The sequence below is a fragment of the Pollachius pollachius genome (genome assembly GCF_949987615.1).
Source record: "Pollachius pollachius genome assembly, chromosome: 11".
NCBI classification, from domain to species: Eukaryota; Metazoa; Chordata; class Actinopteri; order Gadiformes; family Gadidae; genus Pollachius; species Pollachius pollachius.
The window spans coordinates 18,591,038-18,615,963 of NC_136944.1; the positions used below are offsets into that span (position 1 = coordinate 18,591,038).

At 43.9% G+C, this 24,926-nt stretch overlaps 1 protein-coding gene across 2 annotated transcripts in view; it reads left to right on the plus strand.

The window, feature by feature from the left end:
* Nucleotides 1-24,575, plus strand: part of LOC307082738 (E3 ubiquitin-protein ligase rnf213-alpha-like) — a 42,606-nt gene extending 18,031 nt beyond the window's left edge. For both annotated transcript variants that reach the window (XM_079746404.1, XM_079746405.1), the window contains 45 exons: nt 7-144; nt 502-666; nt 872-2,096; nt 2,185-2,366; nt 2,469-2,624; nt 2,708-6,277; nt 6,357-6,481; nt 6,615-6,722; nt 6,844-6,968; nt 7,054-7,176; nt 7,270-7,322; nt 7,503-7,656; nt 7,750-7,891; nt 8,117-8,302; nt 8,454-8,584; nt 8,684-8,841; nt 8,957-9,163; nt 9,315-9,502; nt 9,676-9,796; nt 9,915-10,015; nt 10,111-10,293; nt 10,589-10,755; nt 11,335-11,437; nt 12,064-12,178; nt 12,422-12,617; nt 12,989-13,185; nt 13,483-13,605; nt 13,690-13,800; nt 13,892-14,131; nt 14,336-14,411; nt 14,499-14,533; nt 14,694-14,794; nt 16,684-16,840; nt 17,107-17,281; nt 18,361-18,455; nt 18,701-18,952; nt 19,595-19,724; nt 19,875-19,958; nt 20,102-20,282; nt 20,811-21,012; nt 21,120-21,197; nt 21,299-21,496; nt 22,176-22,265; nt 22,662-22,840; nt 23,152-24,575. In XM_079746404.1, the coding sequence (XP_079602530.1) occupies nt 7-144; nt 502-666; nt 872-2,096; nt 2,185-2,366; nt 2,469-2,624; nt 2,708-6,277; nt 6,357-6,481; nt 6,615-6,722; nt 6,844-6,968; nt 7,054-7,176; nt 7,270-7,322; nt 7,503-7,656; nt 7,750-7,891; nt 8,117-8,302; nt 8,454-8,584; nt 8,684-8,841; nt 8,957-9,163; nt 9,315-9,502; nt 9,676-9,796; nt 9,915-10,015; nt 10,111-10,293; nt 10,589-10,755; nt 11,335-11,437; nt 12,064-12,178; nt 12,422-12,617; nt 12,989-13,185; nt 13,483-13,605; nt 13,690-13,800; nt 13,892-14,131; nt 14,336-14,411; nt 14,499-14,533; nt 14,694-14,794; nt 16,684-16,840; nt 17,107-17,281; nt 18,361-18,455; nt 18,701-18,952; nt 19,595-19,724; nt 19,875-19,958; nt 20,102-20,282; nt 20,811-21,012; nt 21,120-21,197; nt 21,299-21,496; nt 22,176-22,265; nt 22,662-22,840; nt 23,152-23,326 (11,001 nt within the window). In that variant the 3' untranslated portion in view covers nt 23,327-24,575. The remainder of the gene's footprint in view (nt 1-6; nt 145-501; nt 667-871; nt 2,097-2,184; nt 2,367-2,468; nt 2,625-2,707; nt 6,278-6,356; nt 6,482-6,614; nt 6,723-6,843; nt 6,969-7,053; nt 7,177-7,269; nt 7,323-7,502; nt 7,657-7,749; nt 7,892-8,116; nt 8,303-8,453; nt 8,585-8,683; nt 8,842-8,956; nt 9,164-9,314; nt 9,503-9,675; nt 9,797-9,914; nt 10,016-10,110; nt 10,294-10,588; nt 10,756-11,334; nt 11,438-12,063; nt 12,179-12,421; nt 12,618-12,988; nt 13,186-13,482; nt 13,606-13,689; nt 13,801-13,891; nt 14,132-14,335; nt 14,412-14,498; nt 14,534-14,693; nt 14,795-16,683; nt 16,841-17,106; nt 17,282-18,360; nt 18,456-18,700; nt 18,953-19,594; nt 19,725-19,874; nt 19,959-20,101; nt 20,283-20,810; nt 21,013-21,119; nt 21,198-21,298; nt 21,497-22,175; nt 22,266-22,661; nt 22,841-23,151) is intronic.
* Nucleotides 24,576-24,926: the final 351 nt, after the last annotated feature.

Genomic DNA, 24,926 nt, shown 5'->3' on the forward strand with positions numbered 1-24,926 from the left:
TTTCAGGTCGACACTGCACGCAATCTGCAATGGCTTAAGACAGTGAAGGAGAGTCATGGCTCAGTTGAACTCTCCTCGCTTTCTTTAGCATCCTCCATCAACACCAAGGGCACCTATGTGATCAGTGCACGTAATGTAAAGAGGGTAAATAACTGATTGCTACTGTAGTTAATGCTGATAGTAATGCGGTCTTATATATTGTCTGCAATGTTTATTATGCTGTTAATAGTAATTAGTGTTTTGTTATTTTTTTAGGAACAAAATAACTGGTAGTGTAACTAACAGCAGATTTAAATATTTGAAAAAAAACGTTAACAAACTCTGGAATCGCCGTTGAAGGTCCTAAAAATGTCCAATCTTGTTGCTCTTGTTGTTACTCTTCCCACCTTAGTACCTCTTTTAGGAAGATTTAGAGGTGCATGTTGACAGTAGATGTCGTCTCTACATGCATGTCACAATACCTTTTGGGAGGCAGTTACATGGTGTATTCTTCTATTGCAGTTGAGCCTTGACACAGCCTTAAAGCTGCAAATTCCAGAGCAGCACGGCGAGGAAGAGGAATTGCGCTGGTACACGCTTGAAGACCTACGGGAGCTCCAGAACAAACTCATGCTTATGTCTGGGAAAGGAGACCAGAGCCAGCATGAGGTGGACCACTTTGCAGAGGCAGGTCAACATGTGATTGGCTTTCGCCGCTGTGCAAATTTGCTCTCACAGAAAGTAGCAATACATTTTGAATCAAATGAATGTAGTAAAAAAGGTCAGGTTTATAAGCAAAGTACTAATAATTATTACTACTACTAATACTACTACTACTACTACCTCTCCTGCTACTTCTACTAAATGTTTTCATTTGTATTTATCTTCTCAGGTCTTTGCCAATGTTCAAAGACTAGCTGAGGCTTTCATTGCTTTGTACACAGCTGGCAACCCTCTATTCAGAAGCTGGGAAGTGAAAATCAATTGCAGCTTAAGCAATGAACGGTCAAGTATCATTATTGACTTCAAACTTGACAATGTGGCTGATGTTATTGTCGTGGATGGAGAAATTGACATTCAGCTTCCAGAGTTTTGCAAGAAAATTGAGAAGTGCCTCAACTATTGGAATGACTTTGTTGACAAACAAAGATCCAAACATTACTACCTAAACTATTACACAGCAGAACAGATTGTATATCTGTGCAGTAAGCTATCTCCGCAAAATGTGGCTGATTTGGAGGTTGAGGTTTTAATGATGCTCTCTTTTGTCCAGCCTAATTGTACACCAACAGATTTAAGAGAGGTCTGGCATGAAATCATCACCAATCAAGAAGAAACAATCCAAGCCATTGAATTTCAAACTTTTGTTGAAGAGCCAGAACATTTGATAGGGGATTCTTCAATCACAGGGGACTCAGTTCTTCTCGTGGAAAAGACAAATTGTTTCCGAAAATTTGATTTACTCTGGAATAGTTACACGAAGGACATGGATAGTTTCCTTCCACATATTCTCAATATAAAAGGCCTTGGCAAATTATTGGAAAAACTGGCAGACAAGCAAAGTAAAGGGAATTCATTCACAGCAAGAGGGATGCCAAAATGCCTGACTACTGGGAATCCCAACCTCATTGTCTGCTCACAGGAAATGGTCTTCAACACTTGCATCTCCATTTACATGAGCGATGAAAATGAGGCAATGCCCACATATGATGAAGTCCTACTATGCAACTCTTCAACATCTTATGAACAAGTGGAGCTGTTCCTGAGACGCTGTCTCACCCCTGGCTACAGCGGACGAAAGATCTACACTCTGCTCTACGGTGACCTTCTGACCTACGACGTGAGCTCCAAAGTCGAGGGTTTCTTCCAGCGAATGAAAATGAAAAGGAGAGAAGATTACAGACTAGTCATGGTCTGCAGTTCCGAGCGTGAACATGCATATATTCCCTCAGCCTTCAGTCAATACCGCTTGCACATGGTCCCTCAGGAACCTACAGCCAGGATTCAGAGCTACCTGAGCAGACACTATAGTGTCCCCGCTGATGAGTGCAGCGCCGCAGCTGTGTTCAGAGACCGACTCTCTGTTGGAGTTGTGTCATCAGAAAGAGCTGGTGTGGGTGAGTACCAGTGTCTATGTGGCAGACCCCATATCTGAAAAAACTTTAGCAGACACTATTTTGAAGAGCATCCTGTCTTTCACTTCAGGTAAATCCCTCTATGTGAAGAGACTACATGGGAAACTGAAGCAATCGAGCGAAAGGCCATCAGTGTTAAAATGCATTCGCTTGATTGAACCAAAGGTGGACGAGAATGCCATCCTTCAGTCTCTGCTGGAAAGCACCAAGAAAAGAGATTTGACAATTTTCCATTTAGATGTCACGTCATCGGTAAGTAGCCTTTTGTTAAATCAACTTTAATTGAATGTAGTAAACATCATACATTTTTTGTTTTTATTTTTCTAATCTTTTACTTGTACGGTCTTCACAAAGGTTCGAAAAGGCCTTCACGACTTTCTATTTAAATTGCTGATCCTTCGTTATCTGATGGACTCTGAGGGAATGATGTGGAAGTGTTGCAACAAGCAGTTGTATCTCATTGAAATCTTGAAATCAACATTGAAATTTCCCATTAATGTTTCACGTCAGGTAAGGTTTTGAAAAGTGCTACATATATCTTCCTGTTATTGTTATGTTAGTCTCACATTTGTATTTTTGTTTTTCATGTATAGAGCCAAACTATGAACAGCTCGTTCATAGATTGGTTTCCAAACATCTTCTGCAGACCACCTAAAGAAGTGTTGATGCTAGAGATGGAGAACCCTGACCAGCCACTGATGGATGATGAAGAATTCAGGAGTGAAGCCTTCCAAAGGCCATACCAGTACCTCACACGATTCCATAACCGCGGAGATCTTGACACCTTCAAATACAATGCTGTCGAAGGGTCCCATGTGGAATGTCTTCAAATGCTCCTCATGTACTGTGGCATCATGGACCCCTCATGGGCAGAGATCAGAAACTTTGCCTGGTTCCTCAACCTCCAGCTAAAAGACTGTGAGACATCTGTTTTTTGCAACGTTGATTTAGTTGGTGAAACTCTAAGAGGATTCAAGAGCTTCGTTATTGACTTCATGATTCTAATGGCTAAAGATTTTGCCACACCGTCACTCAACATTTCTGACAAGAGTCCTGGAAGACTTCAGTTTGACCTGAGTGGCCTGCGTGATGAAGATTTGGCCCCTTTTCTGATCAGGAAGCGATGGGAGTCAGAACCACACCCATACATCTTCTTCAATAGTGACCACGTCTCCATGACCTTCATTGGCTTCCATCTTAAGCCTAATGGAAATAACTCTCTCGATGCCATCGACCCCTCTTCCAAGAGGATAATAAAGAAAGACATCATGACTAAGGAGCTGTTTAAAGGGCTGAAGTTGCAGGGAGTTCCGTTCAACATCAACTTTGATCAACTACCAAGAGGGGAAAAGATTGAGAGTATCTGCCATGTCCTTGGAATCCAGTGGCCCCTTGATCCTGACGAAACATATGAGCTCACAACTGACAACATCCTCAAGATTTTGGCAATCCACATGCGTTTCAGGTGTGGCATCCCTGTCATTATTATGGGTGAGACAGGTTGTGGTAAGACTAGGCTCATCAAATATCTGTGTGAATTGCAAAGAGGTGGAGTGGCTACCGAGAACATGAAACTGGTCAAAGTCCATGGAGGAACAAGTTCAGATATAATCTACACCAAAGTCAGAGAAGCTGAAGCGATATCTTTGACAAACAAAGAAAACTATGGCTTTGATTCTGTCCTGTTCTTTGACGAGGCAAACACAACGGAGGCTATCGGCAGCATCAAGGAGATCATTTGTGACCATACCGTGAAAGGTGAAAGTTTGAGACCCAACTGTGGATTGCAAATAATAGCAGCATGCAACCCTTATCGTAAACACACAGAGGAAATGATTACAAAGCTAGAGTCTGCTGGCCTTGGTTATCGAGTCCGAGCTGAGGAGACGGATGAAAAGCTTGGTTCCATCCCACTCCGCCAATTAGTTTACAGAGTTCAGGCCTTGCCACCAAGTATGATTCCTCTGGTATGGGATTTTGGACAACTGAATGATAACACAGAGGAAATGTACATTCAACAGATTGTGCAGAGAGTAGTTGGACTCAAAGCAATCAATGGAGCATACATCAAGATCATCACAGATGTCCTTGCAGATTCTCAGAGATATATGCGAAAAAGAAAAGATGAGTGCAGCTTCGTCAGTCTGCGGGATGTGGAGCGCTGCATGCAAGCCTTCATGTGGTTTTATGAGAAACACGTCATGTTCTTCACGGAACTTGAAGAATTTGAGAAAAAACAGCAGGGTCTTACGAAGGAAGTACACCAGAGAGAAAGAAAGGTTCGAGACCCTGTCCTCTGGTCTCTGATCATGGCTGCAGGGGTCTGTTACCATGCCTGCTTGGAAAACAAAGACGAATACAGACAGGAATTCTGTAAAAAAATGGACTGCACCCCAGTGAGAGTAATGCAGGAAATCTCACTTATGCAGGATCTACTTTTAAGTGGGGTGCCTATGGGTGAAACAATTGCAAAAAACAGTGCACTCAAAGAGAATGTCTTCATGATGGTCCTATGCATTGAACTTAGGATTCCCTTATTTTTGGTTGGAAAGCCTGGAAGTTCAAAATCTCTCTCTAAAACTCTTGTGGCAGATGCAATGCAAGGCCAAGCAGCTCACAGTGAGCTCTTCAAAAAGTTGAAACAAATCCATTTGGTGTCCTTCCAGTGTAGCCCCCATTCAACCCCAGAGGGCATCATTAATACGTTCAAGCAATGTGGTCGTTTCCAAGTAGGCAGGAACCTAGATGAGTACATTTCTGTTGTGGTATTGGATGAAATTGGGTTGGCCGAAGACTCTCCTAAAATGCCACTGAAAACACTTCATCCTTTACTAGAAGAAGGATGCATCGATGATGAACCACTGCCTCACAAGAGAGTTGGTTTTATCGGCATCTCCAACTGGGCTCTAGACCCTGCAAAGATGAACAGAGGCATCTTTGTCTCCCGTGGTGACCCTGATGAGAAAGAGCTCCTTGAGAGTGCAAAAGGCATATGCTCATCTGATGCAATGCTTTTGGAGGAAGTAAGAGATCTCTTCAAGCCCTTTGCCAGGGCCTACTTGGATGTCTGCCGAAAACAAGGAAAGGGCTTCTTTGGTCTCCGGGACTACTACAGCTTGGTCAAGATGATTTTTGCAATAACCAAAGGTACTGGAAAGAAGCCCAGTGAGCAGAAAATTGTTGAGGCAGTGTTGAGAAACTTCAGTGGAAAAGACAATGACATACTCACTGTTTTCACTGCTAGGCTTGACATTACACCCAATCTTGACAGCATTGATGTTAATGACCTTGTGAGGCAGAACATTTTGGCTAGCGGACAGGAGGAAGAGTGCAGATACTTGCTGGTTCTCACTAAGAATTATGCTGCCCTGCAGATCTTGCAGCAAACTTTTTTTTCAGAAAACAAACAGCCTGAAATAATCTTTGGCTCCAGCTTCCCAAAAGATCAAGAGTACACCCAAATATGTCGCAACATCAACCGAGTGAAGATCTGCATGGAAACGGGGCACACTGTTATCCTCCTGAACTTGCAGAACCTTTACGAAAGTCTCTATGATGCTCTTAACCAGTACTATGTCTACCTCGGAGGGCAAAAATACGTAGACCTTGGACTTGGAACCCACCGCGTCAAATGCAGGGTGCATAATGACTTCAGACTCATCGTCATCGAGGAAAAGGAGGTTGTCTACAAGCAGTTCCCAATACCACTCATCAACCGGCTGGAGAAGCACTACCTGGACATCCACACTGTCCTCAAGAAGGAGCAGAAGAGTACTGTGAAGAAGTTGGAAAGATGGGTGGAGCAGTTTGTTTCTCTCAGCAAACAACACACCGTGGGGCCTCAGGGGTACAAATACCAAGCACCAGATGTCTTCATCGGCTACCATTCGGACACATGTGCTTCAGTGATTCTTCAAGTGATTGAAAGGAGCAGGCAGGAATTGGAAACCTCAGAAGCAGACATACTGCAAGCATCTAAACTGGTGCTGCTAAACTGTTCCACACCTGACTCAATTTTGCGTCTGGATTGCACAATGCTCCCCAAAGTCGAAAGTGAACGACTGTCACGAGTCTACTTTCAAGAGCAGAATACCAGTTGTTTGGCTGACTTCATCCTTGCTCACATGGAGCAGGATACCAATTGGCATGCCTCCTTCACTGAGGTAATATACAAATTGCTATATTTAATATAATGCAAACTCAGCTATGTACATTTCTGCTAATTCCAAGTGATATTTGCAGGTGACTACTTTCTCCAGGCTCCTTACAGCCCCAGACTTGGAACAACTGGAGCAGTTACCTCATACAGTGGAACTGCTATCCTTGCAGCAGTTTGAAACAGAGCAGTCTTTCCTCAAGAAGATCAGGTTTGCATGCATTTTCACTTTAGCCTTCAATCTTTTATATTTCTTTGGGGGGTGATCTTCTGACTATCTGATCTTCATGCTTTCTGATGATTTTGTTCAGAATTGTATGATCTGTATTGTGTCGTCACTATAGGCTTTTCTTCACAACTCAAAATAGAGGAAACAATGATTCTGGCAACAAGATCCTCATTATCCAAAGTGATTTTGCATCTCACAGTGTACATCTTGTTGCATCTGCGAAGTAGGTCAAGTCTATATTTCTTTATTATTATTATTATTATTATTATTATTATTATTATTATTATTATTATTATTTTAACTAACATAACTTTGGACTAAGGGATTTTGCTGTTCGTTGCCAGGTATTCATCCCTGAATGAAATTACCAAGATCAAACAAAATATTGTGGAGAACAATATATTTGTCTACTTTATCACCAAACTGCCAAGGATGAAAGGAGGGACTTCTTACATTGGCTTTCATGGAGGTGAGTGGGTTACGAAACGTTGCACTTGATTTATTATCATACCATTTAAAATACACCCTAGTTTGATCTGTTTCATTCTTCAAAGGGCGATGGAAATCGGTTCATATCGATGACCTGCGGAAATCCAAGGATATCGCTTCAGATATCAAGGCTTTGTGTAACCTGACAATCAGTGAACTGTTTGACGAAAACAGAACACAGCCCAAAGGTAAACATGTGTGATACTTACCTTTACCTTTTGCGATTTAGCATTTTTTTTTTCTTTTTTTAATATTGCATGACATGTTTTGATTGTTTACAGCTATGGAGCATGATGACATGGAGTATTCTGATGGATCACAGAACTTCACAGAGGTTCGAAACCAAGTTGTAACTAATTTTCTTTACAAATGTATTCGGGGGCATGGCTCAAACACCCCAAAATTTTGCAGACCCCTTATTCCATGTGGTTTATTCCCATCCCCAATTTGTGACCTTTTTCTTTAAACTTCTGATTTTCTCTTACCGGACTTCTGTCCTAACTACCTGCTGTAGGGATGGGACTTTGTCCTGGACACCACAGCTCTGCTACGTAGCTGTGTGCAGAGTGCAGTGGGCATGCTAAGGGACCAAGTGGAGAACGGCTACCGCAGTACTAAAAGAGTGGAAATCTTACTGACCCTTCTCAACGACAACGAAGACTTCAGAGGTTGTCCCAACTCTGCGCCCTCTTTAGATTCAGATTATACATGCGGACTTCTGTGGTAACACTGACCTATAATCCTTTCGATGGATTTTTCAGGCAAATTTCTTAAGATTGTGAAGAGGCGCCTTCACTCCTTGTTGTTGACCCAGAATTGCAACCCTCATTTGTTGATCAAAAGCAACTGGGTGATAAAGGAGGCCTCAAATATTGATGCCCTACAGGAAGGAGGAACATTCAGGTAAGTCAAACATATTTGTCTGTCCTTTATCATTTGATTTCACTTTATGGTCCTGAAGTCCCAGATTAATTTGGAATTAAGGTTAGTACCACTTCACAATCCACACATTTTGGTTTTGTACAGCGAATGAAACATGTATAATGGTATGCACTGTACAGTTCAAACGGAACCAAGGAGATAAAGCCTGCTTTTAAAACAGCCGTTTTCACCTCTTGGGCTTTACAGGCACACACTATGGAAGCGTGTCCAGGCGGTTGTCATTCCTTACCTAGCCCAGCTGGTCTCCATCATCGACCGAGATCAAAATCTGGACATTCTGGTTGACTGCAATGAGCCTCTCAAGACGTTGTGGCTTGACGTCTTTGGCAAAGAGAAGCTTTTGGACGTGCCATCGCTGACAATTGATCTCAAGTAGGTTGTCCCAGTCATGCAAGTAATCATGGTTTGCAATTTATTATGATTATTTATTTTATTTTATTACTTTTATCATATCTTTGTATTTTAAGGGATAAAATTGTGTATAGATGGATACAGTTTGCATATCATGCTCTCTCTGTCACAGCTCTGCAACAAGAACCATCCTCGTGCAAAACTGCTTTGCTCTAGACAAGAACATCAGCTGCAGCATGCCCTTCAGTTGGAGGATAAGGGACTACCTAGAGGAGCTCTGGGTTTATGCTCTCCAGCATGAAGGTAACATCATGCAGCACACAAATACTCTATGTTAATTGTTGAGGCAGACAGGTCGGTCTCCACAAGCCAATCCTGACTTACCTTGGTCTTTGTTGACAGGCCAAACGCAGGGTCAGTTTGATGAGTTATTTTGGAAGACTCACCTTGGCCAATCCATCGCAAAAGCAAGCCTGGAGATGCAGTCCGACTTTTTCCAGAGATACCTGCAGGACTTTATCTCCATGACAATGAATGTTAGATCCCAGGAAAACCTTCAGGTTGTCGTTTGGTTTATCGAAAATCCCTTTCCATGGCAACATTTAAGTTTCCTTTGAGGTTGCTTGAAGTGCTTCAGGTATTTATACTCTTCTCTTTTACTGTCCACTGATTTAGCTCCTTTGCAGTGCATTAAACTGCTGTGTAAATGAGATGCAGTCGCGGACAATGGAGACGCATAAGGAGGGGACCTCTCTTCCCTGGGTCCATGCTGCCTACTACGAGTTTAAGAACCGACTGCAGAACTTCGCCAGAATGGTCAACCTTGAGCCTAGGATTACCCAGGTCCTCCTGAACAAGCATGCTGAGGAAAGGGTAGAGCTGGTACGTCTCATTTACTTACCTTCTTTTACTTGGAAGAAGATTTTTGTGTCTTATCTATTCCCTTAAAGCACGATTTGGTTCCATGCTTGTGATATATGGGCCCTTATGGACTTCCGAATGTTGGTTTGATTAGTTTTTTCCCCACTCCAAGGTTCTTGATATCTATGCTGCCATCGCCTGTGTTGAGTTTCTGGAATCCACACAACTGGAAACTGACGGCCAGAGGCAAGCCTGGCTTAGACAGGTGAAAAAGCTCCATGTTCCCATTGAGTTGATATGCTCTCACGACAGCGTGATGCACTATGGAGACAAGAGCAAGACAATGGTCTGCATGGTTCGGTAAGTTCGGTAAAAGATGCTGTCATTTAGGATGAAAATATTTGCTTTTTTAGGCTAGGAATATGGACTGTAATGCAGGTTCACATGTTGATCTGTTATATTTATTTGAATAGTAATACTTAATATTGATGGTTGTTAATGTTCTTCGTCCTTCATTATGTTGTTTTGTTTAGGACTGGGTGGAACCGCATTTTTACCATGTCGCTGTTTGTGGAGCACTTGTTGCTGGGAGATGAGGAGGCCGAGATAAATCTGAATCCTTTGGTTCTGGAACACATGAGAATTCTTGGGCAGGTTAGTGTCGACTGAACATACAGACATTCCTTTTGACTCCTTTTTAACAAGACCACTTCATGCAATAGCCATTTGGATTCCCATCTGGTAACGTACATGTCATCGTTCCTCTTCCAAGACACTAAAGAAGAATTCAGATCTCAAAAAGCAGCAGGCATTTGAGGAGGTGATTGGTGTACTCAAAGCCTGCAAAGATAAGGTGGTACAAAGTATCTTCAGGTATGGACTCATCTTGCACCTACTTGGACTGTATTGTCTAGTCTCGTACTCGTCTGGAACCTTGGATCTGATACACTTCTTGTGTGCTCTCTCAGGTTTGGCCTCCAACTCTGCCCTGTGTGTATAAGTGACCCTAAAGATCCCCTCAGCCTGCCCTGTGACCACATCTACTGTTCGACCTGCATCAAACCTTGGCTGGTCCCTGATCAGATGTACTGTCCCTTGTGCAAGCAGCCTGTTCCTGAGGACTTCTCCACGACGCCTTCCGAGGAAATAAGGTACAAACATGTTTAGAAGACACATAAGGGCTTCACCTACCGCAAATGTTGGACATTGATTTCCTCTATCTGAGAACTCTTAAAGGTGACACATTATACCACCAGGTGTGACTGTGATTAGCCGTTACAAGCCGTTTTGAAAATCGGCCACTTCTTACATCAGAAGTGGGCCTGTCCACCTAGATGTGTGCTGGATAGATGTGCTGGATTTTATACCACCTGGTGGTATAAAATGTCCCCTTTAAAAATTCCTAATACTATAACTAAACTACTCTGTCATTATTCTCCTTTTAAGGATTCAATTCAATCATCATGCCAAGTTCAGGACGCAGTGCAATGCTTTCTTCATAGACCTGGTTTCCACCATGTGTTTTAAGGACAACATCCCGCCCTGTTCGGCCATCATCCACTATCTGCTGTCACTGGTCATGTTGGAGGCGGAACCCCTCCCTATATTCGGAGGTAACCCAGGGCCAGATGTGACTCATCTAAGCTGTTGAAGGCAGGGTACTCTAGTGCCGAGTTGTTCCTGCGTTCTTCCTTTAATTTGCCTGTCTTCCAGATTTGCAGTGTGACGCAATTGTTTTAGATATTAACGCAAAACTTTGCTCACTTCTTAAGGGAGATGGCCTCTATATGCTTACCATATTCAGGGCCCTGATGTATTCTCAATTGGAATTGTGATTGATTGTTTAGGAAATCTTAGGAAGTAATTTATTACAATATTAAAAAAGTATATTCCCCTGACATTTACGATTTAGGCTAATGTAACTCTGATTCTGATTCTGAGTAACTGTGGTTAAGGGATATATAAAATATAATTTTCTTGACTGGCTTAGGGTGACACCCAGCAATTAGTTTTGGGTTCAATCTCCAATGTCCATGGTCTACCTGTAGACATCCTTGAGCAAGATGCCTAACCCCTACCTGCCCCTGAGAGTCACTCTGGATAATGCAATCGCTGTAGGTGTTTGAGAAGATCCTGCACCACCTCTTATATTCATTTCTCATTTATTGATTTGATGATGTCCTTTTGCCCAGGGGATCGACAAATTTTGACCAAGGTCCTCTCACCGTTTGACGAGTCGGTGGACAAAAACCCAGTGGTGCGCTCCTTTGTGCTCAAACTGCTGCTGAAGTTCAGGTGAGTCGAGGAGGAGGAGTCCTATGCCCCGTCCACAAGGAAACGATTTCTTTGGTGAAAACGCAGAAGTCTTGTGCGTTTGGGCCGACCGTCCAGACGGATCCGGATACTTTTTTGAAACCAGGGCCCAGGGTGATAAAGAGAAAAGGATGCATATGGACGCCTGATACGCAAACAATGACGTCATCGCCCACCCACCAGTTTGCCAACGTTATTGTTCCGTCAAATTTGTTTTGTTTGATTCGATTTATAGTATTTTTGTAGCTTTAAATACAGCCCCTTCATACGTTTAATTACTAACTGCTTTCTCCTCCTCGACTGTATGTTTGTATACAGTGCGCAGGCTTGATGCGCATGCTCCACCTCGTCTTCTACTTTTTTTGGTGGAGAACCAGCGCCACACAGTGGCCTTGAATATGTACTACAGCGTTTCTACAGCTAGATGCGTTTTTGCAATGGGTCCGTCTTTACGTACAAAGTCCTGAAACGCTGCCAAGTAAAAAACAGAGGGGGAAAAAAAGTTTTTGCCCCAGTCTGTCTGCGTCTTTGAGAAAAGGGCCAATGAGATTAATTTCAACGTTGTTGTTTGATATAATCCATAGCATCTTTTAACTGTTGTTCTATAGCTTTGAGGATGTGAAAGGCTATCTGCAGCAGGATCTGATGGAGGTGGAGCAAAGCATCATCTTGGATTACACTGATAAAACCGAACTGTACTCCATGTACATTAACTGCCTGGAGGTATGGATGAGGGCATACATATACTTTGAGTTGTTTCACCTTGGTTTCTATTTTTGCTTGTTTGTATGCTGTTCAATGAATATCTATATTTTTGCTTGTTTTTATGCTTTTCAATCAATATTTGTTTTGATTTTAAAATGTACTGATTCGCTGTACAATAAGATTCACACATACATTGCGATAGGAGCCTATTTTATAAAAAAAGTATCGCTGAGTTTCTTTCCCCCAATTTTGTTCCTGTAGGACTCCATGTTTGAGCGGACGCAGTTCCGTTCCGGTGCCGAGCAACAGGCCTACCTGCAGGACGAGAGGGCCTTTCTGTCCAGCTGCACACGTGCAGCATGCCCAGACAGCGCTACTGTTGAGCATCTGCAGCAGGTGGCCAGGGTGCGCATGGGCCTGGACATGGCCGCCACTCTGCTGGTACAACAAATGGAAGGTGTGTGATCGCCATGCCTACATAGATTCCTTCTTGATCTGACTGTATCTGTCTTAGGAGTTGTTGTCAACCGCAATTGTTTTATTCTGAAATTTTGAAAGTTTTCTTTTTTTTTCTTACGTTTGCCTTTGTGTGTTAACATTATTGCAATCAGTTGAATAACTTTTAAAATATCAAAACGTCATAATCTTGCACACACGTTTCTCTGCTGTGATTCCACACCACCTTTCTTAGTGCAGTGAAATTGGCTCCCATATGTTCTGAATCAAGAGTTGATTTTTGAATTGAATTCTGACCACGAGAATCAAAATTGAATCACATGTATCTGTCTCATGTATTATGCGTTCCCTCTTCAATGTTTTGCACATAAGGAGCCCAATGTGAAGGTCAGGCCGCAATCAAAGACTTTTTGGCCGCTGTGATGGCGCTGTGTAGTCAGAGCAACAACGACTGGTTCCGCGTCTACCTGATCCGCAAGATCTGCACTCAACGCGGCGTGGAGTTTGTCCAGAGTCTCCTCAAAGTGGAGGGTGTGCACTGGGTCTTCCCTAAAGAAGTTCTTCAAAAGGTACTGCTCTCTGACCTCCGGCCATGTTCAGTATTTTTTTTTCTGTGTAACAAAAAAAAGTATTAGTATTATTATATTATTTTTTAGTAATTACCCATATTCTCATTGTTCATTCCAAGCTAGATATTTTTTTTAAACAAATCAAGTTTTTTACTTTACATTTTCTCCTCCTATAAAGTTCATAATCAGAAGAATCCATCCCATTTGTCAGACTGTTATTGCGGATTTACTTGGAAATGTATTATAATAATGGAAGTATGATGCACTCCGAATGCCATCTCCCGTTGTCTCTTGAAGAGTGAAGAAGGCAGCCCCATTGATCATTTCCTTGTGTGCGGAGAGGACTACAAGACCATTCGAGATGCTCTGGATACGGTGCTGATGGAGGGCAAAGTGGATGTGCTGGATAAAGCGTACGAGGTAACCAAGCATCGCTGAAGCTTTGTTTCCCCTCATGTCAACTACTATGCTCTCTGGAAACATCTATTTTTTTTCTCTTTTTAGACGTGCACGTGCTTGCCACAAAAGAAGGCGGTGTATCTTCTGTTGGCCCTCTTTAGAGAAGTCACCTCTCTCTACAGAAACGCCAACGGTATTCACCATCCCACACCCGAGGTACGCCCTTGCATCACGAACGTATGCCATGCCCTCCTTGCTTCTTCTTTGCTTATGTTTCTGTGTCTCATTGTACACATTTCCCGTCCAGCAATGCCGAGTCTTGGTGACTCACATCGATGCTTGCGGACTCCTGGATCACGAGTTCAAGGACTTTGCGAAGGCCTTGGTGGCCAACCGCCTGGGGGCCTTGGCCGTTGTACCCGGGGCCCCCAGGGGGCATTCTGCGGTGCTGGAGCTGACGGTCCACATGGCTTCGGTCCTGCTCTGCGCCAACCAGCGGATTCTCATTCCCCTTCAGAACCTGGCACTGTCAACAGGGAACATGCGAGTGAGTGCATTAGCTAGTTTCTCTTTAGAGGCATCTTGCTAATCCGTGTGCATCAAAGAAACAATTTAAACGATAATAATATAATATATACATTTTATTTTTGTGCATCGTATTTAGTATTGATTTATGTATGCAAATATGAACTTATTCATTATATACTATATTCATTTTTGTATTAATGTCTTTGTCTTTGTCTTGGTGCAGCAAGCCTTCTTGCCCACCATGCCAGAGGACATGTTGTTTGTAGCTCAACAGGCCATGGGACCGGTGCAGTGGTACTGTAAGTCAAAGACGTGAGCTCCACAATCTCATGTGTAAATGGGTGTCAGTTAAAAACGTAATTCCGTTTTCTCCCCTTTCCCAACAGATTGTCCAAATAATCACCCCTGCGCCATCGGAGAGGTGTGTACAGCTCAGGCTTGTTTGTTTCTAACCACACAGCCAATATTGCACCTCTGTTTAGATTTTGTTCTCAGATCCCTCCAAGCAGCAGGAAACTGCTAAGCATAACAACTCTCTGGGTCTTTTCGGCTGCTCATGATTGCTTTTGCTACTTCTATAGTGTGGTCGACCCTGGGTAAGAAGCATTTGTCCTGACTGTGGCGCTGAAATCGGAGGGACCAACCACAGACCTGTGGCTGGTTTCACGGCTGCTAGAGAGCAGTAAGTGCAGCGTACTCATGCACCTGATTTTTTTTATATATATATACAGTGGGGCAAAAAAGTATTTAGTCAGCCACCAATTGTGCAAGTTCTCCCACTTAAAAAGATGAGAGAGGCTTGTAATTTTCATCATAGGTAAACCTCAGCTATGAGAGACAAAATGAAAAAAAAAAATCTAGAAAATCACTGTCTGATTTTTAAAGAATTTATTTGCAAATGATGGTGGAAAATAAGTATTTGGTCAATAACAAAAGGTCATCTCAATACTTTGTTACACGCCCTTTGTTGGCAATGACAGAGGTCAAACGTTTTCTGTAAGTCTTTACAAGGTTTTCACACACTGCTGCTGGTATTTTTGCCCATTCCTCCATGCAGATCTCCTCTAGAGCAGTGATGTTTTTGGGCCACACAGACTTTCAACTCCCTCCAAAGATTTTCTATGGGGTTGAGATCTGGAGACTGGCTAGGCCACTCCAGGACCTTGAAATGCTTCTTACAAAGTCACTCCTTCGTTGCCCGGGCGGTGTGTTTGGGGTCATTGTCATGCTGAAAGACCCAGCCACGTTTCATCTTCAGTGCCCTTGCTGATGGAAGGAGGTTTTCACTCAAAATCTCACGATACATGGCCCCATTCATTCTTTCCGTCATACGGATCAGACGTCCTGGTCCCTTGGCAGAAAAACAGCCCCAAAGCATGATGTTTCCACCCCCATGCTCACTGTAGGTATGGTGTTCTTTGGATGCAACTCAGCATTCTTTCTCCTCCAAACACGACAAGTTGAGTTTTTACCAAAAAGTTCTATTTTGGTTTCATCTGACCATATGACATTCTCCCAATCCTGTTCTGGATCATCCAAATGCTCTCTAGCAAACTTCAAACGGGCCCGGACATGCACTGGCTTTAGCAGGGGGACACGTTTGGCACTGCAGGATTTGAGTCCCTGGCGGCGTAGTGTGTTAGTGATGGTAGCCTTTGTTACTTTGGTCCCAGCTCTCTGGAGGTCATTCACTAGGTCCCCCCGTGTGGTTCTGGGATTTTTGTTCACCGTTCTTGTGATCATTTTGACCCCACAGGGTGAGATCTTGCGTGGAGCCCCAGATCGAGGGAGATTATCAGTGGTCTTGTATGTATTCCATTTCCTAATAATTGCTCCCACAGTTGATTTCTTCACACCAAGCTGCTTACCTATTGCAGATTCAGACTTCCCAGCCTGGTGCAGGTCTACAATTGTGTTTCTGGTGTCCTTTGACAGCTCTTTGGTCTTGGCCATAGTGGAGTTTGGAGTGTGACTGTTTGAGGTTGTGGACAGGTGTCTTTTATATTGATAAGGAGTTCAAACAGGTGCTATTAATACAGGTAACAAGTGGAGGACAGAGCAGCCTCTTAAAGAAGAAGTTACAGGTCTGTGACAGCCAGAAATCTTGCTGGTTTGTAGGTGACCAAATACTTCTTTTCCACCATAATTTGCAAATAAATTCTTAAAAAATCAGGCAATGTGATTTTCTGGATTTTTTTTTTTTTTGTCTCTCATAGCTGCGGTTTACCTATGATGAAAATTACAGGCCTCTCTCGTCTTTTTAAGTGGGAGAACTTGCACAATTGGTGGCTGACTAAATACTTTATTGCCCCACTGTATATATGTGTGTGTATATATGTGTATATATATATATATATATGTGTGTGTGTATATATATATATATATACATACATACATACATACATACATACATACATACATACATACATACATACATACACACACACCATTCGGTGGTCTAACAATACCTTCATGCATTCGTTCTGAGCATGGGCGGCCTGTGGGGAAATCTCACATATGTACAATAGACTACTTAACAGTTTATTTGGGGCTTCCTGCGCCTTCCCCCAGGGGCGACCGCACCCAGACGGGCCACGTCCTCGGAGACCCGGGGCGCAGGGACAACCCGGACACCCTGGACACCAAGAACATGGCCCCAGGGCCCTTCACCCTGATGCGCATGCTCACCCACATGGCCATGCTGTTTGGAGCCAGCATCAACCAACAGGTACTGTAGCTGGAGGTCCCACCCCCGACCACATGCAGGGGTTCAAACACAGGCCTGTGGGATCAGAAAGATGCTACTTCATGTGCACAGTCCCATTGGACACGGAAGTTGACGTTGTTTTAAGGTATAAAAACAAAAATGCAGTTATGACTTACAGTATTATGTTCCTTACAGTGACTACAGTCTACAGTCTAACAGTCTAATGAAGGTGGCTCTTATTATGTTGCTTGTCAAAATCGATCAAAAACACATCCGTCTGTTTGCAGCTCATCGCTAAGATCATCAAACCTCCGGTGGCGGATCCAGGAGCCTTCCTGTTGGCCCACCTGCTGAAGGACATGGAGCATCTGACCAAGTCTCTGGGGAAGGGGACGGACGACACCATCCAAACGGTTCACCTTTTGCTCTGCAGCCTGCTTGAGCAACACCAGGCTCAACAAGGTAAGGATGGCACTAAGAGGTGGACCTTCTGTAACATTTGAGGAACTTGTATTAGTACAGTGTCCCCTGGAAAACAGTGCCTTTTCTAGGGAATCACCAGTTAATGCAGTTGCTTTTCTTTTTCAATTCAGTGCAGGTAATCAAATTACCTTTGTTTGGGGATGTCCCTAATTTCTGATGTGTTAACCGTTTATTGTAGCACATACATTTAACATGTTTGACCTGGAGAGACCAGTCTTTGTCTGTCTATGACAAATTTGTTCTGAACAAATTACACAAAACGCTAAGGGCCCTATTTTAACTGAAACGTAAGTGAGAAGCGGCAAACGCAAGTAGCTTTGTGGGCGGTTCTATGGCGATGTTGCTATTTTTCCGGCGGATAAATTACTTTTGCGCCCGGCGCAAATCTAAAAAGGGTTGGTCTGAAGTAGCCTAATTACCCGTAGGTGTGGTTTGGGTGTTTTTTCTTTTACACATACACACACACTCGCCCCCATTCATTCATTCTTTTTAACACTAACTCGGGGTAAAACAATGTTGTTTCACGATCAAATACTCATCAATCCTAAAGGTTATGGGCTTGTACACAATGTCTGTGTCAAGAAAATATGTGTTTGCTGTACGGTGTTCGCAGATGCATTGATTTAAAAGTACAGCTTATTAACGCTGTATCAGCTGTTCTTTCCCAAATAATTTACCAAGAATGTGTGGCTAGGTAGATGACAGAAGCAAAGTGTATGCGCGAGGTGCACTAGCAACATTATGTATGCGCCCTTAAAATAGCATCTGAACAACGCGCCACTGACTTTAAACCAGGTATTTCCTGCTTTGTGGGGGAATTGTTTTCTGAAACTGCAAAATAGCACCAGGGATCATTTGCGCCAGAACACGCCTCCTCCTTTCACCGAATCGCCCCTTGGGGCGCAAGATCATTCCCTAATAACGCTCTGCGCCAGTTGCAAACTAGCAACGACACATGCGTCAGTGTAGAAAGTCAATTGCGCTGGATGCAAGATAGGGCCCTAAGTTTGTTCTACCTTAGATGAGCGTTTGTCGAAACTTCTGACTTCTCCTCCCAGGGCCTGATGCTTATGACGACCATCTCTCCACCAAAGACTACAGGAACGGCTGGGAGATGTCAGTCAGCAACACCATCATCATACCTCAACTGAAGGTATGTTGCTATCTCACTATCTAGTCATGTGGCAGGAGCTGTTATCCAGTACATTAGTTTCAGCTACACGTCCTGAAGGAGTAGGTAGCGATTCGGAATCTTGCTCAAGGATGCCTGCAGGTAGACTTCCGACTTTGGAACCCTTTAGATGGGGAGTTCTGTGCTTTTCAAAGAGTCCTGTGTGTGTGTGTGTGTGTGTGTGTGTGTGTGTGTGTGTGTGTGTGTGTCCACTACTGTTCCTGCAGCACCTGGACAGACGGCTGAAGGAGGCCAACGACCTGGTCCGGGCCGACGCCCGTGTGTCCTGTGACCCCGTCTTCAGGCTTATGTTCTGTGACCCGCATCTCTTCCTGGCCTCCCTGCCCCGCGGCTCCCTGATCCACGGCCAGGCGGTGTGGAGCTGCAGGGAGGAGCTCTCCCTGCTGAGCCTCACCCACATCGTGGAGCAGCACGACGGCAAAGACACGCTGCCCCTGCTCTGGAGGTTCCTCCAGAGGGTGAGGAGTCCTGTGGAGATGTTAACGTTAACACTAACTATTGCTATGTGGAGATGTGTACATAAACACTCAGTCATGTGAAGATGTTAACATGAACACTAACCAACTACTTAGATTACGTTAACTTGAACTAACTATATGTCCTGCGGAGATGTGAACACTAACTTGAACTAACCTTCTTCACGCACAATGGCTGGAACACAGGACTAAATGTGCTCGGAATTGGTTTTGTTTCTTTCTAGTAATATAAAAATGGTTTTGTGAGATAACAAAAAGGATTGGCTTTAGCTCTACTTTTTAAAACTGATGAATTGGGACAAATATGTTTGTAGGTACATTTTCAAGGAGAATCTTTAAACAATTATAACTGTTACTAAATTGTGATTGTCAATAAAAATCTATAATAATGACGTTTATTGGCAATTGTAATGCAATCGTCATGTCAAGATGTTAGGAAATGGATGCCACTGACCTACTACAATTGACCTTTTGGCCAACAATACCAATAAGCATGCTTGTCACACCAACACTTGTAATGGTGTGCTCTGGTATTCACAAAACCTTGTGTTTAAGTTATTGAGCATACAAAAATATCACTCAGTTGAAAGTTATGGCAACACATGTGGTTTCTTGCTGTGTTAGGAGGCACAGCTGCGCTTCGTGAAGTTCCTTCCAGACATCCTAACACTCCAGAAGGACCTGGTGAAGAAGTTTCAGAACATCAGCGACCAGCCCTTCAGAACTATCGCCGACTTTCTCAACATTCAACAAGGTACTGAAAGTGTTTTGTCAGAGGCACAACAACTCTCAAAATATACAAATTAATAATACTTATAGAAACAACTACTAAGATTGCACTGCCTTTTGCCAATGCCTAGTTTGCGTGTGTTGACTTCAGTTCATCTTGTTTTTCTTTTACTAGTTTCACTGAGAGATCGGTATAAGAGAGGCATCACCATCTTCCTGACAACCTGGAATCAACTCAGGGTTTCCTTGGCAACAAATGGTAAACGGAATTCAGTCTGTTAGTAACTGATGTATTACCTTCACTGTCTAGTAACCAAACGATCGTTACCATCAACTGACCGTGACTTATCTGAACTGACTAGCTGGCTCAAAGGACCTCAACACGGTTATGTTGTCTTCCAGGAGAGATTAAGATCCCGGCAGAGCTGTGCAAGGAAGACCTGGACTTGAACAGTGATTTCAGGTTGCTGTTGCCACAGAGACAGGGCCCAGGCCTGTGCTCCACAGCCCTGGTCAGCTACCTGATCGCCCTTCACAATGAGATCATCACATGTGTGGACAAGCACACCGGAGAACAGACCAGGTGGGGGCGCTGTTGGCACACGCAGAGAGCATGTTTTGCTGCTGGAAGGCTAAGCATGCCTTCTTGCTGTGAAGCATGCCAGCAGGGCTCGTGTACATTGGAGAATCACACCGTCTGTTTGATTGATTTAGTTGTATTTTAATTTTTGACTCTTTGATGTATATGTAGAATGGAAGTTTGTAAACGCATGTAGTTTGCTTGTAGCAATAGACTATATATTCTTTTTGTAATATATATTTTTTATCATTTATTTTTGCACGTTACGGAAAATACGAAATACAACAAAGCACAGAGAAAAAACAGATACAAAATTATAAATAAAATAGGGTCACTTTGTTATCGTATATATAGTTCGAGAGAGGGCGTCAGCCGTGGGGAGTTGTTTCTTTCCAGTCTGTGTTGTCGATGCATTTTGGACATCATTTATATATATTTATACTCATGAATATATATGTCACAGTGAGAGGAAGCCTCTCTTCCTCACCATTCCCCCGTGTGTCTCTCCCCATCTACCCCCTTCCCGCCCAGCTACGAGGTGAGCCCTGCAGACCTGACGGACCAGCAGGTGATCCGCTACGAGCTGGACCAGGAGCTGATGCCGCTGGTGCTGGCCAACAGCCAGTACAGCCTGGAGCGAGGCAAGGAGACGCTGCACGAGTACGACCTGGCCAAGATCCAGCAGCAGGTCCTCACCCACTTCCTGCAGGGCCGGCCAATCATCACCCTCCAGGTGAGTGCAGGGAGGCGGGGCTCCGCTCCACTCTACGCGGGCCAACAACGCCGTCCCCTCTGTAACACGTCGGCCCCGCCGTGCTGACTTCCTGCTCGTCTTTCCAGGGCATCCCGACCCTGGTGAACAGACACGAGCGGGACTACGCGATCATTCTGAAGGACGTCAAAGGGAAAGTAGAACAGGTGTGTGGATTGACGGGGTCATGAGCTGATTATCCGAAGCAAACAGATATTTCTAAACCTCACGGCGTTCAGAAATACACTAATGGCGTGCAACCCAACAGGAAGCTCTCCAGAGCCGGACGGCGTCCTGCCTGGCGGCGGAGCTGCAGTCGTACAGCGAGGTGTGCGAGGCCCTGACCGCGCTGGAGGTGGCCCTGGGCTTCCTGGCCATGACGGGGGGGGACCCCCACATGCAGCTGTCCTGCTACCTGGAGGAGGTGCTGCAGATGAAGGAGCAGACGGCCCCCCACGTCCTCAAGGTCAGTCAGGCAGTCAGTCACTTCCCCCCTGGTGTCTGGGTCCAGCCAGTTGCCACAGCTATCTGGTTTTGGCACCAGGCCAGATGGGAGCGACTGTGCGGTTACTTCTGGTGGTGGTCCAGCGCTCCGATCGTCCAGTTGTTACAAGTCCAGCTGAGACACATTCAAACTAAACGCTTACAAGCCTTAAGGCCCATGAATCGGTCCTCTGGCCCACATTTCCCACTGGCCTGTTACTCCTAGTCCGTCGCTTTTCCTCGAAATACAATGAAAGTCAAAGGACTCTATTTTAACGTGAGGAACGTGGTTCACATGGCACAAGGTGACAGTGCAGATAAGACATGCAGGACGGACCAGATGTCTTATTTCTCACATCTGGGGTTCTACTCTTATATAAGTACTGGACAGCAATCAAATGCATGATGGAAGCAGTCTAAAATGTCCAAGTACAAGGGTCAACTGAACGGTTAAAAGCAGGTCCATTCACCAAGCAACTGAAATATCTATGATGACATCGTCTGGGTCCGCATCCAGAGGGGAGGTGGATGTAATGGTGGTTGTTTGTCTGCTGAGGGATTCCTGGCCTGACCTCCAGTGAGTACAGATACAGTGAGGTCGGGCGTCTCGCTCTGGGATGGCTGATGGAGCCTCAGTGGTGCCCGTCTCTCCGTCCCTGCAGGCCCTGACTGTGTGCAGGCTGAGGCACTGTGTGGCGCTGTGGCAGCTCCTCACCTCGCTCAAGTCCCAGAACATGATGCGGCTCAAGGGGGTAAGGCGGCCGTTCAGCCCCGACGCACATCAAACCACACCAGGGGGCTGGAGAAAGTCCTGGGGATAGGTTCCTTCAGATTCATTATTCATCCCACAGGAAGTAATATTTTACAGCTGTTGCTGTACACACATACACATCGGAGCTATAATGTTTGATCTCAAATGTCATCAAACTTTATCACTAGGTATTTGTTTAACTCCTACACTTCATCTGTTTCCAACCATTTTACATTTTTTTAATGGCTAAACAATCCGAATAGAAGGATATTGGAATAAAAATAAGCATGCAATATGAATATAAGCTGGAACACAAACAATTATGGTTCGATACTTAACTTGTTTTATATATTTACAGTACATTTAAAGTATATGATATGCTACGGCACGTGTGCAGGATCCGTTCGCGGCGTTCCCCGGGGACTACAAGCTGCCTCTGAGCGAAGAGGACCGCAGGCTGCTGTCTGGGTTCTTCGTGAAGACCGTCGCCGACGGCTTCCTGCTGGAGATGCACGAGTTCCTCCTCCTGAAGCTGAAGAACCCCAACGCCCCCGACGAGTACCGACCGGACTGGGGGTGAGCGGACCGGGACACTCAGACCGGCTCCTGGTCGATCTGGGATTAATTACTTTTCAAGATAGACACACACATGTATCTGTGCCCAGTTACCGTGTGTGTGTGTGTGTGTGTGTGTGTGTGTGTGTGTGTGTGTGTGTGTGTGTGTGTGTGTGTGTGTGTGTGTGTGTGTGTGTGTGTGTGTGTGTGTGTGTGTGTGTGTGTGTGTGTGTGTGTCTACAGCAAATGTAAGACATGGGACATTGCTTTCCAAGTCTTCAGTGGATACGTCTGTGGTGTGCTTCCTTAATAACGGCCTCTTGTCATTTCAGGCTGAAAGTCACGGTGGTGTCCTACATGGAGCACAAATACCTGGATGTTTCTCCTGAGGTGGAAGACTTGTTCCCAGAAGAGATCTGCCTTTCCCAGTGCATAGAGGCTTGGAAGTTCAGTGTGGTCTTCAAACAGGAGAACAGCAGTCAGAGATCGATTGAAGTGATCGATTAGGGATATCTGTCCCAGAACAGCTCAGAAAATGGGGACATTCTATTTTGATGAACAGCGAAAGGAAGAAAAGAAAGAGAAAGCATGCATGAGAGATGGCGTTGGTTTTGACCTGCAGCAAGCAGTTGAATATGAGTGTGACACAGTTCCAAAATATATATTTTGGTATTGTTAGAAATGTAGAAAACAAGAAAAGATTTATTCTTTTTCTCATTTCCTGCTTTTGCAGGACAATCCGTTCAAGAAATATATATTTTGAACTGCTAAAAATATTCAACTTTTAAAATGTTATTTTCATAATAGGAGGACGGCAAATCCATCTGCCCATTCTTTGACACTTCAACTACTTCAGACTTCGCAATGTGTTCAATTTTTTAACCATCCTTTAGAACGTTTAACAAATCAACACACTTTGATCTTCAAATATATCTAAACAGATTTTAAATATCATTTCTACTTTTTTAATTTCATACCTGCTTATTTTTTTTCATTTGTTTGAGGCTAGAATTCCACCCGCTCTAGCCTAAGGTGGCTCTCACAAAAGCTAACCGTTTCGGACATTGCGGAGCCTAACAACCTCTAAATTTAACCTAGAACACAATGTTAAGGTTAAACCGTTGGAATATTTCTTGTTTCATTGTTGCTAAAATTATTAATCAATTGGAAATATGATTATGTATCAGGCGTTTGTTTGTGGAGACCCCCGTTGATATGCCTAGAGGCTAGTTGCGGAGTACAAGCCTCATCGTTTTGTGAGCTTATCTCGAATAAAGTCAACACACTTTTCCAAGTTACACACACACACAGCTGAGCTATTTTTTTTTCTCAAACGTATTCAAACTTTATCACTAGGTATTTGTTTAACTCATACACTTCTAACCCTGTTTCCAACCATTTTACATTTTTTAAATGGTTTGCATGATTACATTATTTACTCCACTTAGATTTTTAAGATATCTTTATTCATATTCATATAATCTTTAAGAATTTGGAGAATTCTTTACACATCATACCAAATGGATGCTTTATTTTAGCTCATGCCAACCTGTCAATCATAAAATTCTAATTGTATTCATAGAATTTGTTGAACATATAATCCTAATTAAAATAACCACCTTGGTTTTCAGATTGTCATTCCGTTTAAATTTGTGTTGCTATCATTTGCTCTTAACCTTACCTACTTGGGAGGACGCATCTACGCATCAGCAGTGATCAACATTACACGCACACAATGACACGCCCATTCCCAGGATGTGATCTGTTGACTTGCTGCATCATTACCAGGGGACAGGAGGCGACATCCGTGATGGAGTGCTCAGGAAATGCCCGTCTGCCCCCAGGTTAGAGGGACTCTGGCCCTCTCGGGTGGAGGGAGAGAAGCTCAATGTGTTTCTGATCAGGGTGATCGACATGATAAGGACAGAGCATAAAGGGTTGGCCAGGCTCCTTAATTTGATTTCCTCTCTACCAAAGCAGTTGTTTAGCATAACAATGTCAAATGGGAGCACAGGGCCCTTGTTGAAAGGTAAATCATGCAAGTGACCACCCGCTAGCCTGCCTGGATAAGCAGCCGCGGTGTGCGCTCTGGCACTTAATGTAAACG